This window comes from Sceloporus occidentalis, unplaced genomic scaffold (genome assembly GCF_023333645.1).
Source record: "Sceloporus occidentalis isolate IW3139 unplaced genomic scaffold, rSceOcc1.0.p SCAF_1, whole genome shotgun sequence".
Taxonomy (NCBI): Eukaryota; Metazoa; Chordata; class Lepidosauria; order Squamata; family Phrynosomatidae; genus Sceloporus; species Sceloporus occidentalis.
In genome coordinates this window covers 54,588,164-54,605,045 of record NW_028316981.1, presented here as the reverse complement: position 1 = coordinate 54,605,045, position 16,882 = coordinate 54,588,164, and the positions used below count along the sequence as shown (strand labels likewise).

General features: G+C 41.3%; 1 protein-coding gene across 4 annotated transcripts in view; it reads left to right on the top strand.

The window, feature by feature from the left end:
- The first annotated feature begins 904 nt into the window (after nucleotides 1-904).
- Nucleotides 905-16,882, top strand: part of CHCHD6 (coiled-coil-helix-coiled-coil-helix domain containing 6) — a 282,327-nt gene continuing 266,349 nt past the window's right edge. Inside the window, exons 1-4 of one of the 4 annotated variants that reach the window (XM_089521307.1) lie at nucleotides 905-1,088; nucleotides 12,177-12,300; nucleotides 15,060-15,129; nucleotides 15,638-15,782. In XM_089521307.1, coding sequence (XP_089377433.1) covers nucleotides 999-1,088; nucleotides 12,177-12,300; nucleotides 15,060-15,129; nucleotides 15,638-15,782 — 429 coding nt within the window. In that variant the 5' untranslated portion in view covers nucleotides 905-998. The remainder of the gene's footprint in view (nucleotides 1,089-12,176; nucleotides 12,301-15,059; nucleotides 15,130-15,637; nucleotides 15,783-16,882) is intronic. The other 3 variants (XM_089521314.1, XM_089521320.1, XM_089521330.1) reach the window with 3 other exon arrangements.

Here is a 16,882-nt window from a genome sequence, read left to right as displayed (position 1 = left end):
TATTATTATTAGAGATCTTGGAGCACCTTTGAGACTAACTGAAAGAAAGAAGAAGTTGGCAGCCTGAGCTTTTGCAAACTTCACTCTACTTCCTCTGGTTCTACAGACTAACACAGCTATATCTTTGTATTATTATTCATTTATTTCTTACATCTCCCCATGGATCAAGGTGAGGAACAACAACAATGAAGAGATAAACATTGTAGTGGGGCATTTGAAAGGTAGGGCATTCAATAAAAACATGGGGCATTACCACATAAAAGCTAAAAACACTCATATAAATTTGTTTCATATTTCATTTTATTCATTTCATTGTTATTCATTGTAGATTTATTATTATTATTATCATTCCACAAAGGGGACAAGGCACCACAAAATAATAATAATAATAATCAGCAATAATAATAAATAATTTATATTTATTATTATTATTATTTTGTGATGCCTTCCCCCCCCCCCCCCCTTTTGTGCTTCTGACAGGCTGGGCTGCATCCTCACTGCAGAAATAATCCAGTTTGACACTGCTTTAACTGCCATGGCTCCATGGTATGGAATTCTGGGAGCTGTAGTTTTATGGGCCATGTAGCCTCCTCTGTCAGAGAGAGCTCTGGAGCCACAATAGCACTCCAATTCCCAGGATCCCATAGCATGGAGCTGTGGCAGTTAAAGCAGGGCCACTCTGGCTGTATTCCTGCTGCAGTGCTGGATGCAGCCTGGGCCACTCTGAAAGAGGCTGGGAAAGAGGCCCACATTCCAGGGACCCATCCTCCTTGACAGGCAGCCGGGGAAGGGGATGGCTAAGGGAGGACTACAGCTCCCAGCGTGCCTCGCGCCCGGCTCCCAACACCGCGCCGTGCTATTGGACGCTTTCAGGGCGGCGGCCAATAGGGCGCGAGCTCATTGGCCGGTCGAATGGAGCATGGTGTATATATATATATATGTGTGTGTGTCTTTATCCTAGAGCTTGACTTGGTATATAGAGGGCTTGGGGTTTCGTTATGGGGGGCAGCGGGAGCAGCCATGGGAGCAGGAAGGTCTCCTTCGAGCTGGATGAGCAGGAGCGAGTGAGGGTCCTGCAGGGCATCAGGGTGAGTCGGCTTCTGAGGGGCAGGAGAAGGAGGGATGGATGGAGTGGCATCTCCTGGGCTGTGTCCGCACTGCAGAAATAACCCACTTTCACACCGCTTTAACTGCCATGGCTCCTTGCTATGGAATTATGGGAAGCGTCGTTCTGGGAGGCACTTGAGCCTTCCCTGTCAAGGCAGTGGGGCCAGGTAATGTCCTCAGTGCATAATGGAGGGCACTCAAGGAGGGGGGGGATGGAAATAAACAGCTGGAAACAGTCACATCCATGTAAGTTAATGCTTCTTAATTATCATTATTAATTAATAATAATAAATAATAAAATTAATACAACTACAATAAAATTCATACAATATAAATAAATCCCACTATTCCCTCCCTCCTCACAAATACAACATAATAATTCCAACATGACAATAATAATAATAATAAATTTTATTTATATACCGCCTTTCCAAAAGGTCAAGGCGATTAACAAAAATGCATAAACAAATACGTAACACAACTGAAATTTTGTTTTATTTATTTATTTATATTTATGTATATCTCCGCCCTTCTCCCAAGACTATTAAAAATGCTTAAAATACATTAAGACAATATATATATATATATATATATATATATTTGGATGCAGCCTTTGTGATTTAGGGCTATGATGAGCTGTAATAGTTACTTTGGTTAATATGTAGCAGTTGTTATTGAATGTCCTCAGGTCTGCTTCCACTTGCGGCAACCCCATGAACGAGAGACCTTCCCTTGATTGAGTTTACATCTGCATTGGAAAGCTAATGCAGTTTGACACTCCTTTAAGTGCCATGGCTCAGTGCTGTGGGATATGTAGTTTTGTGAGATGTTTAGCCTTCTCCTGGTGCCAGAGAGCTCCATCAGCCGCCTTGGGTCCCTTGCTGGGAGAAAAGTGGCGTAGAAATAAAATGAAACAAACTACAAATCCTAGGATCCATAGGATGGCACCATGGTTGTTAAAGCGGTGTCAAGCTCCGTTCGTTTTGCATTGTGGCTGCTGCCTGAGTCTGTCTATCTAGGATGCATTCTTCCTTTTTTTCCTACTATTGGTATGCGTCTTCCAAGCTGCTTGTCAACTCAGTTTTCCATTTTCATAGGGTTTTCTTAGGCAAGGAATCCTCAGAGGTGGTTTTACCAGCCCACAGCATCTAGTAGTCTTTGGCTGTCTCCCATCCAAGTACTAAGCAGGGCAGAGCCTGCTTAGCTTCCCAGAGCAGATGGGACCTGGTTCCTTTTGGGTATCTTTAAAATGCAGGTTGATTTTCTTCTGAAATTCTTTTGCGTGGTCTGTTACACGTATATGCTTGCCATATGGTCCCTAGTGCCTTTTCCTTTCCTGAGCTCAGCTTGGACATCTGGCATTTCTCGCTCCATAATCGGTAAAAGTCTTTGTTGCAGAATTTTAATCGTGACTTTGTTTGCATGGCAAATTAATGCAATGGTCTTCTGGTTACTGCAGTCCCTGGTTTCCCCTTTCTTGGAGACTAGAAAGTAGCGTTTCCAATCTGAGGCTGTCCCTAGTGTTAAAAGACCTGTTTCTTTTAAGAAGAATTCCTCTGCCCTAACAGTCCTCAAACCCATTCTGATAAGCCTCTCTCTCCTCCTCTCTATGATCTACTTAAAAATAATAGCCAGGGTCTCCTTAATATGACAACTGTAGTAGGGCAATACATCTGTTCATTTTTAAAATGCCCCAAGACTCCTTGTTTTTTCTTTAATATAAAAGTGCATTGAAGCTAATGAAAGACTTGCCGCTAAATGTGAGTAGCATAATAGTCTTATTAATAGTACATTTTCTGTTCCTTTAAAGTGCTCAGACAACTTTCTGATTCTGCTTACCTTTGCAACACTGATTGAGGATGCAACGTTTGAAAGGGAAACTTTCTTTTTAATATCCTGACTATCTGTGTGGAAAATCATCTAAGAAGGGTCTTATTGACTATGGAAAGGGATCTTGTAGCATGTCAGAGACTAAGGTCCAAAACACACTGCAAAAATAATCCTGTTCGAGACTGATTTTACTGCCCTGGCTCAGTACTAGGGCATTCTGGGAATTGTAGTTTGTTGTGGTGCCAGAGCTCTCTGACAGAGAAGGCTAAATGTCTCACAAACACTACAGTTCACAGAACCCCCTAGCATTGAGCCAGGGCAGTTAAAGTGGTCTCAAACTGGATTATTTGCGCAGTGTGTCTTGGACCTAACTGAGAGAATGAAGTTGGTAGCATAACACTTTGACTTAGGTCTATGAAAGCTTATGCTATCAACTTCTTTCTCTGAGGAGCAACGTGCATGGACAAAATACTGTGGGCCAGACCTGTGGTATTCTGCCCACAAATCTGTACCATGAGTGCCCCTGGCACTCACCTGGGCTGGCACAGCAGTGGATGGGTTTTCAGATGCCTGCCGGCTGCCACATCATGGAGCCACCATCACTGCTGCTACCTTGCCTGCCACCACTGTTCTCTATGAAGGCCTCTGCTACGGCCCATAAGTACAGAAACTGGGAGCCTGCCTTCACCCACAAGGCCAGGTGCCTTCTGCCACCATCACAGGCTGCAGCAGGGACCTTCACAGAGAATGGCGGTGGGATGCCTCTGGTTTCCTGGCTCTTGTAGCAAAGTTTCTAGGAAACACCCCTGCAAAACAGCTCACCTTTTTTTAGACCAAGATAAGAGCTGGTTAGGCCAGTGTTGGGCTGGATCCACCGGATCAGCATCTGGGCAGCCTGATCCTGACCTTTGGCTGTTGCTCTACATCGTCTAGGGATGTCAAGCCAGGGATGGAACATTACACAGTTAGTCTCAAAGGTACTACATGAGCCCTTAGCATACTGGTCCAGGCTAACCCAGCTATGGCTTTGAATTCTGCCGCCTTGCTGGCAATGTGAATGAAGAACTGAATTAAATACCCAACATTCTCTGTTAATATTACATGGCAATTAAGTAAAAATGCGTTTCCCCAATTAGGTATGAAGTGTGTTTCCCTGGTAATAGAAGTTCCATGGTTCTCTAGTCAGTAAAAGTTCTGAAAAGGATTTGGGACTCTCTCTCTTTCTCTGTGCATGTTAGGAAAAGTTGTGCTATGTTCTTATGGTTCATATAATTAGAGAGACAGCATGGTGCAGTGGTTTGAGTGTTGGACTACAACTCTGGAGACCAAGGTTCAGTTCTCAGCTCAGGCCTGAAACCCACTGGATGACCTTGGGGAAGTCAAAGTCTCTCAGCCTCAGGGTGGAAGGGGATGGCAATGACAAAGTCCCTCTGAACAAACAAGACCAGCAAAAGGGCCCAAGCTCGACTCAGGCTTGCATCCTTCCGAGGTCGCTAAAATGAGTACCCAGACTGTTGGGGGCAAATTAGCTTACTTGCTAATTAGCTTACTTGCTGTTCACCGCTATGATCTTTGGAATAGCGGTATATAAATAAAACAAATTATTATTATTATTATTAAATCTTGCCAAGAAAACTACAATAGGCTCATCTTAAGGCCTCCATAAGTCAGAAATGACTTGAAGGCACACAGCAACAAGAACAAAAACATGTAATAAAAACACATATGCTACCAGAACAATAAATACTGTGTATCTGGGGCTGGGGAAAGGCAGTATAATTTCAGAAAAGCAGCTAGATGGTTATAAACTAAGAAAAACAAATTCATATCCAGTGCACACTGGAGCAAGAATGCAAAGATATACATGGGAAGACCTTGTGTTTCTAATGCATGGAATTGATGAAAAACAGCCAGTGTGTTGTAGTGGGTTGAGCTTCAGGGTTCAAATTTCTGCCTGGCCATGGAAACCCATTGTGTCTGTGTGAACTTGGGCAAGTCACACACTCTCAGCCTCAGAGTAGGGCAAAAGCAAGGCCCCTTCTGAACAAATCTTACCAAGAAAATCCTGTGGTATGTTCAACTTTGGGTTATCGTAAACTGGAAACAACTTGAATGCCCCAAACAACTATATTACCTTTTCTATAGTTTCCATTTTAAAAAGTGCCAACTACTCTGCCAACAGCATAAACAGAGATATGCACCAAGTAGAGATATGCACCTCTGCTGATCATTGCAAGGGTTACCAGTTCAAATGTGCGAGTACATGAAAAACACTGATTCAGACTTCAGCAATATTATTTATATTGGAGTTAATTGATTAGTATCTTGTTTCCCCTCAGCACTAAGGGAATTTTTAAAAGGTTAGTCAACTCCCAGGATACAGTACACGACTTGGAGGTGAAAATGTAGATTCTTTTAGCTATTCTCATGCTGCAAGCATTTCTGGCATGAGAGCTAATCAATGTGGTATCTTAAATAATATAAGACAAAGATAAAAGAGAAATCAAAAGGAGAGAAAAGAGGAGTGAAAACAGTGACAGAACTTATTAAAAAAGAGTTTTTTGTTAGATACTAGCATTAATAAAATTTTAGATAGGATTTTGATTTGCAAGAGGATTTAGATTCAAAAGGACTCCTATACAAATATACGATGGTTTGTTCTCAGAAATACATGGTAGATCTGAGGGATTCCTCACAACTCAGTGTGACTTTTCTGTGTTCAAGATTAACAGTGCTATCAAAGATCTGAATACTGTCTACAATGAAGAAGTGACTTGTACAGCATGATTGTTCCTAAATCTCATATTCTGCCCAAACTGCCTTATGTGCCAAAGATGCACAAAGGATTGTGTAGCCCAGCATCACTATTCCTGCAATGGCCAATTAGATACTTAGTGGAGGTCTACAGGCAGAACTTAAGGGAAATAGGCTTCCTTCCACTGTTGTTATGTGTGGTTTAGATATTTTAAAAATGTCTGTATTTATTATTTTATTTATTTATTTCATTTGTATGCTGCCTTTCTTCCAGAAGGGACCCAAGGTGGCTCACAGATAAAAACATTTTTTTAAAATTACAATAAAATTTAAAACAATTAAAATAATCTAAATACAGTATAAACTTACATAAAAATATACAAAAGTTAAAAGCAAACTTTTTAATTTTTTATAATTGTAAAAACAGTTAAAATCATCTAGTTAAAACAGTATAAAAAGGTATAAAACATACAAAAGTTAAAACCAACTTTTGTTATGTTTTATATCATTTTATACTGTTTTTAGCTGATGGTTTTAATTGTTTTTACAATTATTAAAATGATTTTATCTGTGAGCCACTTTGGGTTCCTTTCTGGGTGAAAGCCAGCATAAAGAAGTATGAATTGTGGATTGGTACTCATGGGTAATTTTAGGCAAGTCACATGCTCTCAGCCTCAGGGGAATGCAATGAATAAATCTTGCCAAGAAAACCCCAGGATAGGTTCACTTTAGTGTTGCTATAAGTCAGAAATGACTTGAAGGCACACAACACACACACTTCAGATCCTGAATTATAATCAGCCACTGTCAGAGAGCTCAGCAGACATGCATGCCTCTGCACACCTGTGCAAAATAAATAATTTTTAAAGGTATTCTCTAAAGCCTATGTGGTTGACCTTGCAACCACATTTACAGACTTGAAGGCAGGTTACAGACCGCCGAAAAGTGGCGGTCTGCTGCCGCCGCCGGTTGCAGCATCCAGGAACCGCAGCAGCCAAACGGCGTGGTTCCCAGATGCTGCAAAGAAGGAGCGTGAAAATCGCGCTCCTTCCTGCGCCCCACAAGAGATGCCACAAGTGCAGAAGCGCGCACTCATGGCATCATTTTTGGGGTGCAACGTGCGGACGCACTGCGTCCGCTACGTCAAGATGGCGGCAGCCATGTGGAATGGCCACCACCAATTCATACGGACTCAGTCCGTACTAGGGTTAGGGCAGTGCTTCTCAATTATTTTCTGTCATGCCCCCCCTAGGAAGAAGAAAACATTTTGTGCCCCCCGCGCGACTGTAAATAGTATCATTTGTCTATAAAATTGTTATAAGTACACCTCTGTATAACACTGTATCCTGAGCCTCGCGCCCCCCTTTATGGAGCCTTGCGCCCCCCCGGGGGGCCCGCCCCACTATTTGAGAAGTACTGGGTTAGGGGCATCTGGAAGAAACGCCCCTTTCTAACCCTAGTACGTGCTGAGCACGTACTTTCCTGCCCGTTTGTAACGGGCTATAGTTTCTGCCAGTGTGAGCCTGTTCCCTTCTGTAATGTAGAGGCAAGTACATCACTGTCTTTGATTAGGAGGAATAAGACTCTAGTTAAACAAAGCTATATATGAGAAGGTAAGTACTATATCCTATTGTTGGCAAAAGCCTTTAGAATACATAAGAGGGCAGTGGTAGAGGACATGGTCTAGAAAGGATTTGGTTTTTGATCATAGAATCATAGAGTTGGAAGAGACCGCAAGGGCCATCCAGTCCAACCCCCTGCCATGCAGGAAATCCAATCAAAGCATCCTCAATAGATGGCCATCTAGCCTCTGCTTAAAGACCTCCAAGGAAGGAGACTCCACTACACTCCAAGGGAGTGCGTTCCACTGTCAAATAGCCCTCACTGTCAGGAAGTTCCTCCTAATGTTCAGGTGGAATCTCTTTTACTGGAGCATGCATCCATTGTTCCAGGTCCTAGTCTCTGGAGCAGCAGAAGACAAGCTTGCTCCCTCCTCAATATGACATCCTTTCAAATATTTAAACAAGGCTATCATATCACCTCTTAACCTTCTTTTCTCCAGGCTAAACATCACCAGCTCCCTGAGTCGTTCCTCATAGGGCATTGTTTCCAGACCTTTCACCATTTTAGTCGCCCTCCTTTGGACACGCTCCAGTTTCTCAACATCCTTTTTAAATTGTGGTGCCCAGAACTGGACACAATATTCCAGGTGGGGCCTGACCAAAGCAGAATACAGTGGCACTATTACTTCTCTTGATCTAGACACTATACTTTGATTGATGCAGCCTAAAATTGCATTGGCCTTTTTAGCTGCCGCATCGCATTGTTCACTCATGTTCAACTTGTGGTCCACTTGGACTCCCAGATCCCTTTCACATGTAGTTTCATTCAGCCAGGTGTCCCCCATCCAATATCTATGCATTTTATTTTTCTGCCCTAAGTGCAGTACCTTACATTTCTCCGTGCTGAATGTCATTTTGTTAGCTGTGGCCCAGCTTTCTAGTCTATTCAGGTCATTTTGAATTTTGATCCTGTCCTCTGAAGTATTAGCTATTCCTCCTAATTTGGTGTCATCTGCAAATTTGATAAGTATGCTCCCAATCCTTTCATCCAGGTCATTGATCATGGCTTAGATGTATATTTTAAGGTGTAAGATACTTTGAAATTATTAGAGAAAGAAAGTGGCATAAAATGCAAAGTTTCAAGTGTCTTTTTATAGCAAGGGTGGGACACATGTAGACCTCCAGATATTGTTGGACAGGAACTCTCAGTGGCCCAGTGTTATAGTCAATGGTGAAGAATGCTGGGAATTGCATTCCAGCAACACCTGGACAGCTGCACAGTTCCCATCCCTGTTTCAGGGTAGTCTGCTAGATGCAAACATAGGAATTAAAGCTCCAATTGTTGCTCTGTATGGGGCAGGGTGAGCAAACTGTGGTCTTAAGGCTACATGCTGCCCTTGACCTAACTGTAAATGCCATCTGTAGGTGAAGAGTTCAGGCCTCTGAAAAAGTCATCTATCCCTTCCACATAACCTGTCAAGTAGGGAGGAAAGGGATGCAAGAGAGAAAAGGAGAGAGAATGGGATGGTTAAAAGAGAAAGGAAGAGAGAAGGTGGCAAAAAGAGAAAAAAAAAGTTTTCTGCTTGTAACTCTCTCCATCCAAATCACTGAATTCAGCCCTTCCTGTTGCTGAGCAGAAATCCCCAAGAGATTGCTCTGTGGTGATGTGGCCTTCAACAGAAAAAAAAAAGGGTCCACTCTTAGTTTAGGGAACAGCATCTCTGGAAGAGGTCAATGTGGGCCAGAGTTTTTGATGTTGCTTGCTGTCAAGTTGATTTTGGGTTATAGCGACCCTATGATTTAGAGATCTCCAGGTCACCCTGGTACCAACAGCCTTGCTTAGGTCTTACAGATCCAGAACTTTGGCTTCTTTGATGGAGTATCCACCTATATAGTGGTCTTTCCAGAGTCACCAGACATCCTTCTTTTCCAGGATATGCCCTACATTTCAAACTTCTGTCCAGGAGGAATTCAAAAATTTCCTCCATTCTGAGAATGACCAAGGGGCTGTACAGACTGGCTTGAAACACCAGCGTGGGGGCAGCATAGGGACGTTTGGATGGCGCACACCCTGATGCTGCTTCCACGCTGGGAACACGCCACCTACCTGCCCGCATGGTATCCCAGTGCTCCTTTGGTGCAGCATTTATATGATGCATACCAAAAGGAGCACCAAAAAGGGCTGCTGTGGTGGTAAGGGAGCCTTTTTGCCTGCTCTAAAAGGAGCTGCATTTTGTTGTTTCTTTTAGAGCTGGCAAAGTGCCGGATCAGGACCGTGGCGTGTGGTTGCCGCAGCCCCGATCCAGTGCTGAAAGTGGTGGTGCGGAGCCACTCCTTTGGCGCAGGCTGTTTTGCTCCTAAGAAGCATGAATTTATAGTTACTAGTGTTTTTAGCTTTTATTTTGTAATATCCCACATTTTTCTTGAATGACCTACATTTTATGGAGCCTTGACCTTCTTTGCAGTTATGACATCTGGTCACTCACGGTCTTCCTTTTTTCCTATTGTCTTTTTTCCTGCTAGTTGTTTTCTGGCTGCAGTCTCTTCTAGCTGCTTCTTGTACCAAGGGTTTCAGACATGGGGAGAGGTTGGGTTGAGGGGGAAGAGTTACAGCATGAAAGCTCTCTCTCCCCGTGTTTGGTGTGAGAAGAGGTAAAAAACCCTTTCCCTATATTTCTGTCCAATTTTTCCCCTTCTAAATCTCCTGTTCCATAGAAAATAAATACTCCAACAGATGTCTGTGTTTAACATGTAGTTTGGAGCTTATAATGTTTTGGCCCTCAGAGTGCCAATATTGTTCTCAACAGAGCGTACATTTTCATAGTTTAAGTACTAAAACTACTGCTTTCAAGCACTAAAACTACTTTTTTTAGTGCTTAATGTCTTAACTGTTTTTAATATGTGGATGCCCTTGGTCATGAAGTCTCCTATAAACCAGTGGTGAGTGTGCATGGTATATACTAATAGCAAAGACGATGCAGTTTAATACACTTTAGAAGAATGCAGGGCTTCTGGTTTAAATGCTGAAATTAACTTTTTTCCTCCTTACAAAATATGGGCCATGGCTTGAAAAAGAGCTTGATAGTCTTGTTCTTGTTACTTTAGGCTTGCCTACATGGAATAGGCTTGAGCAGCTTCTTGTCCTTTTCACATTATACAAATATACTCTAGTTGAGCCATACTCTAGTGGTTTGAGTGCTGGACTATGACTTTGGAGACCATGGCTAGATTCCCAGATTGGCCATGAAACGCACTTGGTGACCTTGGGCAAGTCACATGCTCTCAGCCTCAGGGAAAGTAAATGGCAGACCTCCTTGAACAAATCTTGCCTAGAAAACCCCATGATAGGGTTGCCTTAAGTTGGAAATGACTTGAAGGCACACAACAACAGTACTCTAGTTAATGAAGCAGATATGTTCCTGGGCGTTGCTTCTTTAATATAATCTTTGGTACCAGAGGCAGAAATAATGTGGAAAGAATAGGGTTCCTATACCACAAAGAAGAAGAGCAGTTCAGTAGTTTTTTGTTTTTTGGGGGCTATGAGGCTGAGTTCTAGTAGAGTTTATTCCTGATGTTTTGCTGGCCGTGAAAGCCTTTGATTTCACAGAGTAGTTCAATCTTTTCCAGCAACCTTTTTATTCAAAACTAGTAATATGCACATGTGAAATAAAACAACCAGGTGGGGTAAGCCTTGCATAAGTAATCAAAAATATTTTGAGCTTTCCAGAGACCACTTGAAAGCTTTGTGTTAAATAGATCCAGGAATTATTTTTTTCTTTTATCACTCTCCACCCATATGATTTCCATTTTGCTGCCAAGCAAACAGACCTATGCTTTTTTAAAAACATGCTGGAGATAGCTGGTGTGGCAGGCTTATCTGCTTTCCCCTTTTCTATGTGTTTTGCTGTTCACACATGCTCAAGTAAGAGATTCTGGAGGCAGCTGCTGTTTACTTGGCCTGTTACAAGCAGGCACATAACAGCTACAGTAGAATTCATTAGAGCAGAATCCCATTCTTTCTCAGCTCAAGTTGTATTACCTTGCTTTCTACAGCCACACCTCTGTGACCGACATTGAAAGTCTATGTTTCTCCAGCCCTCCTTAATCATCATCACATACCAATGCTGCTAAAAATGTTCAGCTAGAAAGAGGATTAGAATGAAAAATGGGGCTAGACAGGCTAAAAAGAGTTTGTAAAAAGAAATGCACATGGGAGAAGCTTTGTTATTTGAAATATGCCTGTACTGCACAATGAACAAAACAAACCAATGAACAATGAACAAACCAATTATTAATTGGTATACTTGTTTTATGTTTTGTTTACTTTATTTAAATTTTGTTTAGAATTGTTTTAAATAGCTTTATAGCACCATTAATGGTGGAAACCTCACAGCAATTTATAAAGTAAAAATTGAATATGATTAACTAGAGCAGCAGTATGCAGATGCAGTTCCTATACAAATTTAATATGTAGGTGTGTAGGTCTAGATCTCAGCTTCAGCTTTTAAAATAAAACATGTAAAATGTATGTTTGAATTGTTGAAAACTCACTGGAAGCCATAGAAATCAAGTAAATTTGGAATTAGCATTCTAAAGATTTTAAATATTTTTCTAAATTGATTCAAAATTCTCCAAGGCAATTTCTTTTATTTTTGTCTGTAAATGTATTTTGTTTTGTTCATTGTGTTTTAAGTAAACAGTGGTGAAAAAAATATGTGGCAAACTTATTTGTCAATTATTTCTCATTGTTTTGTTACTGAGTAAGTTGTTGCATCTCTTTCTCATTGAGAAATATGTAAGCAGCATTATGTTATGGTTTTTTGACTTCAAAAAAGATAGTTTGGGAGTTCATCCTTACTGTGAGATACAGAAAGTCTAATTCCACGAACTCTTTCTCCTCGTGCGTTTTAAAATTTGTGTTAGCTTTCTGAAGATGTGGTGAACCGAATGAAAGAGCCTCGCCAGCCTAAAAGGGATCAACGAGCACCACCCACCTGTCCTCCACCAGCATCACAACCTGCAGAAAGGAAATCTAAAGTGTTAACAGGTATTTCATGTCATCTAGAACTAGGTTTTCAAAGCATCCATATGAATGACATATTGTCTGGCACTCCATTTTGCAGTGTATTCAATTAAGCTATAGGCAGTTTTGAGAAATCAGCTGCCTTACTACATACTGCTTCCACTTGGATGACTGCATGCACATGCAGAGATTGTTTTATTATCTTGCTCAGATTCTGAAGATGATTGTCTTTAGATGTCTACTGATTTGAATCAAATGTTTGTATCAAATAAATTCTCGGTTTGCTGTTGCCTCTAGTTTGCTTCAGTTTAAGGAGATAACTGTTGCAGCATAAAAAGGAACAGGACAGAGAAGGGGGTTTGAGATTTGATTTTGTTTGTCTCAAATCAGCTACTAGATACTTCCTCTCACTTTCCCATTTGATTTTCTACGGGGATTCACAGCCTTTTGAGGCAAGTGGATACATTTGGAGTTTTGTGTGTGTATTGTGGATAAATAAAATGGCTCACACAATGACTGACAAAATTATGTGCCCATATGCAAAATTGTTGTTTTGGTGGGAATGTAATTAAAAAAAAACACCAATTTCACAGAATGTCAAGTGGTGAGGCTGAAAATCATGTGGGTGTGTACAAAGCAGAGTCTGGATCAGACGCCAGTATGCTAAAGCATATTTTTACCCTCACAAAATGCAAACAGTACCAGCAAAAACACACAAACAAAAGGTGAAACACACAGATCAAACATATCCTGTCTGTCATCGCTTCCTCGCTTGCATACTCTACTCTGACTTACCTAACACATGCTGCCTTCCAGTGCTGTCATTGCCATCTCACAGTTTGTTAGGCAGTGGTTTGTTCTTCTTTTTAGACTGGAATAGTGCACTTCAAAGCGAAGCAAAGCATTTGTCCAATGCCAGGTATTCATTTTCAAGAATACCTCTTGCTTGCGGTGGATGGGCAAATCTTCTAGCCCTCCAGATGTTGTCCAGATGTTGTTAGGATTGCATCCTCCTGCCTTCCTTATTATTGGCTATGCTGCCTAGAGCTGATGCAGTCCAACAAGATTTGGAGGAATCTATCTTGCCCAGCCCTATGCTAGATGTATTGTTATCATGAAACACTTATCTGTCATGTGGAAATACCGTATATACTCAATTATAAGTTGAGAAATTTATGCCCCAAAAGTTACCCAAAAAACCTGGGTTGACGTATACACGAGGCAATATGGTAATAAGGCTTGCCCCTCAAGCGTCTTCCGTAGCCAGGCTGTCTCCCGAAGAAAGAGCCAGGCTGAGGAAAGGCTTGGGAGGCAAATGTTTGCTTTTCCTTCCTCAGCCGGGCTGTCCTCTGGATGGCCTCTGAAGGGACAGCTGGGCTGAGGAAAGGCTTTGGAGGGAAATGTTTGCTCCCCTCCTTTCCTCAGTCTGGCTGTCCTCCGGCTGTCCTCCAAAGTGACATCTGGGTGCTGCAGAGGGGGAAAAAGGTGTACCCTCGCCTTATCCTCAGGTCATATCAAAATCCCTAATTTTGGCTCTAAAACCTGCCCTTGACTTATACACGACATCAAGCTGTAGTCAAGTATATATGATTATACTGACCAACCAACCCTTCAATGAATGCCTGTAGTATTGTTCTGAAAGGGCAAATTACTTTTTCACTGGTAGAAGCTAGGGTAGTAATTATCACTTTAGAGTTTGGGGCAGATCTTCTAACTGGTTGGTGTTGAATTTGTAGCTTAGGCCCCTGGCTGAGTTTGCAGGGCAGCCTACAGTAGGCTGCTACATTTTTTTAAAGAGTTGCGAGGGGTGGGGTGGAGTTGTTGGTAGCGGGAGGGAAATGTAAAGATGAATGTATATGTTTTTTTAAAAAAGTTATTCGTATGTAGAAGAGTGAGATTGCAGGTAGGTTGTTTGTTGAAGACCATTGATATATTCTGTCAGTCTTTGTTTTCTCCCTCTCCCCCAATACTACTTGCTCTTTGTGTGTTCAGAAGACAATTATAATATTTTGTGCAGCATTTAGGGAAAGCAACTATAAACAGAGAAAAGCACTGTTTGTGACTAGTATCAATTTAGAAGAATGGAGGTGAGCTACTTGCTTCTTGGTGTGTGAAGAATGTACCATAAGCACCTGGTGAGGTCCTGGATAGTCCAGTTCCAGATGTTTCTAGGGAGAAAAAAGTGGAAGAATTCTGAGGGAGCTCAGCTGTTTCATTCTCTGCTTAATGGCTTGTTGCAGAGATCTGTCTCTTGTGAGTGGTTTGCTTATCTACGTCAGCTGGTTCTTGATTTTCACCAACAGGGCCCAAATGTGCATTCTTGGCTCATCTGTCAGTTGTCCCCTCAGGATCCTTAATCTTATTATTTTACAGGATCCAGAATGATTAGTGGTTTAGAGAACGTATGCTCTGTTCTAAACAAAGTGTGGTTAAAATGAATGGATAGGTATATCTTCTTAAAATCTATTGGCAGAGTTTCCAGAATGTTGCTGTGAGAGTTAACTCTACACAACTCCCACTTGCCTTATAGAGAATTTAACAGGAGCAATTTATTCAGCCTTGATGTTAGATTTCACTGAAATATCTTCTCTTAATAGCTTGTTGTAAAGAAAGTTTTTCTCTTAACACATATTACCTTTAATTTAGCTCAGCAAATCATTAAGTTCTTGCTTCTCTATCTTATGTTCTCATGAATGAGATGAATATATGTCTTATATTCTTATAAATGAAAGAGATGTGCAACTTGTCCTTCCACAGTAATTATTTTCTTCTCTTTTTTCGAGGGATCCATCCACCTACACCAGACAGTTTGGGTCGAAAGCCCTCTGAGGCAGAGGAAGATCTGTACAAGAGGTGGGATATTCTTCCATCACAGGCTATCATCTAGATATCTCTGATTTTGGTATTACACATGCTATGTGTATTGCTGCTGTTAAGTGATGAAAAGCACAGTGGGCTGAGTTCTGTTGCTGTGAAATGGCTGCTTTGAGGAGCATGTCCTCTGTTGCTTTTAGGACAATGATGTTATTTCTCAGACATTATGGACTACATGAGCACTTGGGTTGGTATGAACATGGCTTATTACATCTCCTTCTTGTGAGATCATTGAACAACTGAACATGGGACAATTATCATTGTCCAACTTAAGTTGGTCACCTTCTGATAGATTTCCTATTGCAGAAATATTATTAAAACCTATTGTACTTCAGAAAATGCAATGCTGATTTGGTGCTCTGAACTGGTAACAGTACAAGAGAGCTTTCATCTCTGCTTGCTATGATTCCAATATGGCCAGGGGAGCTGCATCCTAATTTGGGAACATTTACATAAATGATTGGTGATCTCTTTCTTTTTTTAACAGGTATGAACAAGAGCAGGCAATTGTCCAAGAAGAGCTTCTTCGACTGGCCAAAAGGGAACGGGAGGCAGCCAATGAGAGTCTAAATGTAACTCTTCAGCGGGAGCGGAGTAACACCAGTGAAGAGAAGCAGAAAACAACCCAGTTGGTGAGTATCACAACACCACTGCAATCCCACTCTTTTCTTCCTGCCTTACCTTCCTTCTGGAATTTATTATAGCGCTGGTCATCCTTACCCTCTCTTCCATTCTCTTACAGCCTATTTTTGTGTAAGTAAATGCGTTGTCATTTCCATTTCATGTTTTGCTTATGTGTCTTACTTGGCAATGGCAACTGGCATACTTACCCAGAGTTCTTCCAAATGAAAGACTGCCCTTCTATCACAGTCTTCTATCTTCTAAGCTGTTCCCCTTTTTTTCCATTGCTGGACTCTGTTTTAAAGGCATACAGAAATGATGTAAAATGGATCCTATGCTAAGCATAATCTTGTCTTCTAGCTTTGTGTGTGTGTGTGTGTTTGTGTTTATGTGTGTGTGTATGTGTGTTAGAAATTGAAGCTAACTACTGCGGCAGTCTATAGTGTAAGCAATTTACTTTTGACACACGCATGTCCTGTGTATGCTTTATTTTCTAAATATGATCACTAAAAAGCAAATCACTTCCTTTTCATTTCCCCCTATGGTGCTACAGTGCAGCAGACCATAAGTGTTTGATAAGTTTACTATTATGTTTTCACATTGCTTTTCTGCTGTTGAAGAAGTGTATTTTATGTTTTCACATTGCTTTTCTGCTATTGAAGAAGTGGATTTTATGTTTTCACATTGCTTTTCTGTTATTGAAGAAGTGGATTTTGAAAACATCTTAGAACTGACTTGGGCACTTTGGGCCAAAACACACTGCAGAAATAATCCAGTTTGAGGCTGCTTTAAGTGCCTTGGCTCAGTGCTAGGGAATCCTGGGAATTGTAGTTTATTGTGGCACAGAGCTCTGTGACAGAGAAGGCTAAATGCCTCTCAAAACCACACTTCCCAAAATTTTCTAGCATTGAGCCAGGGCAGTTAAAGCTGTCTCAAACTGGATTATTTCTGCAATGTGTTTTTGGCCTTTGTGGGTGTGTCACCTAATTTGGATGAAAAACTGAAGGAGAACTTTTTTAAAAATATAAAACCAGTGACAGTGAACAGTCAAAATTGTCAGAAGTTTCACAATAGGTCTGTGGCCTGATTAGATAAATCCAGCAGCACATCC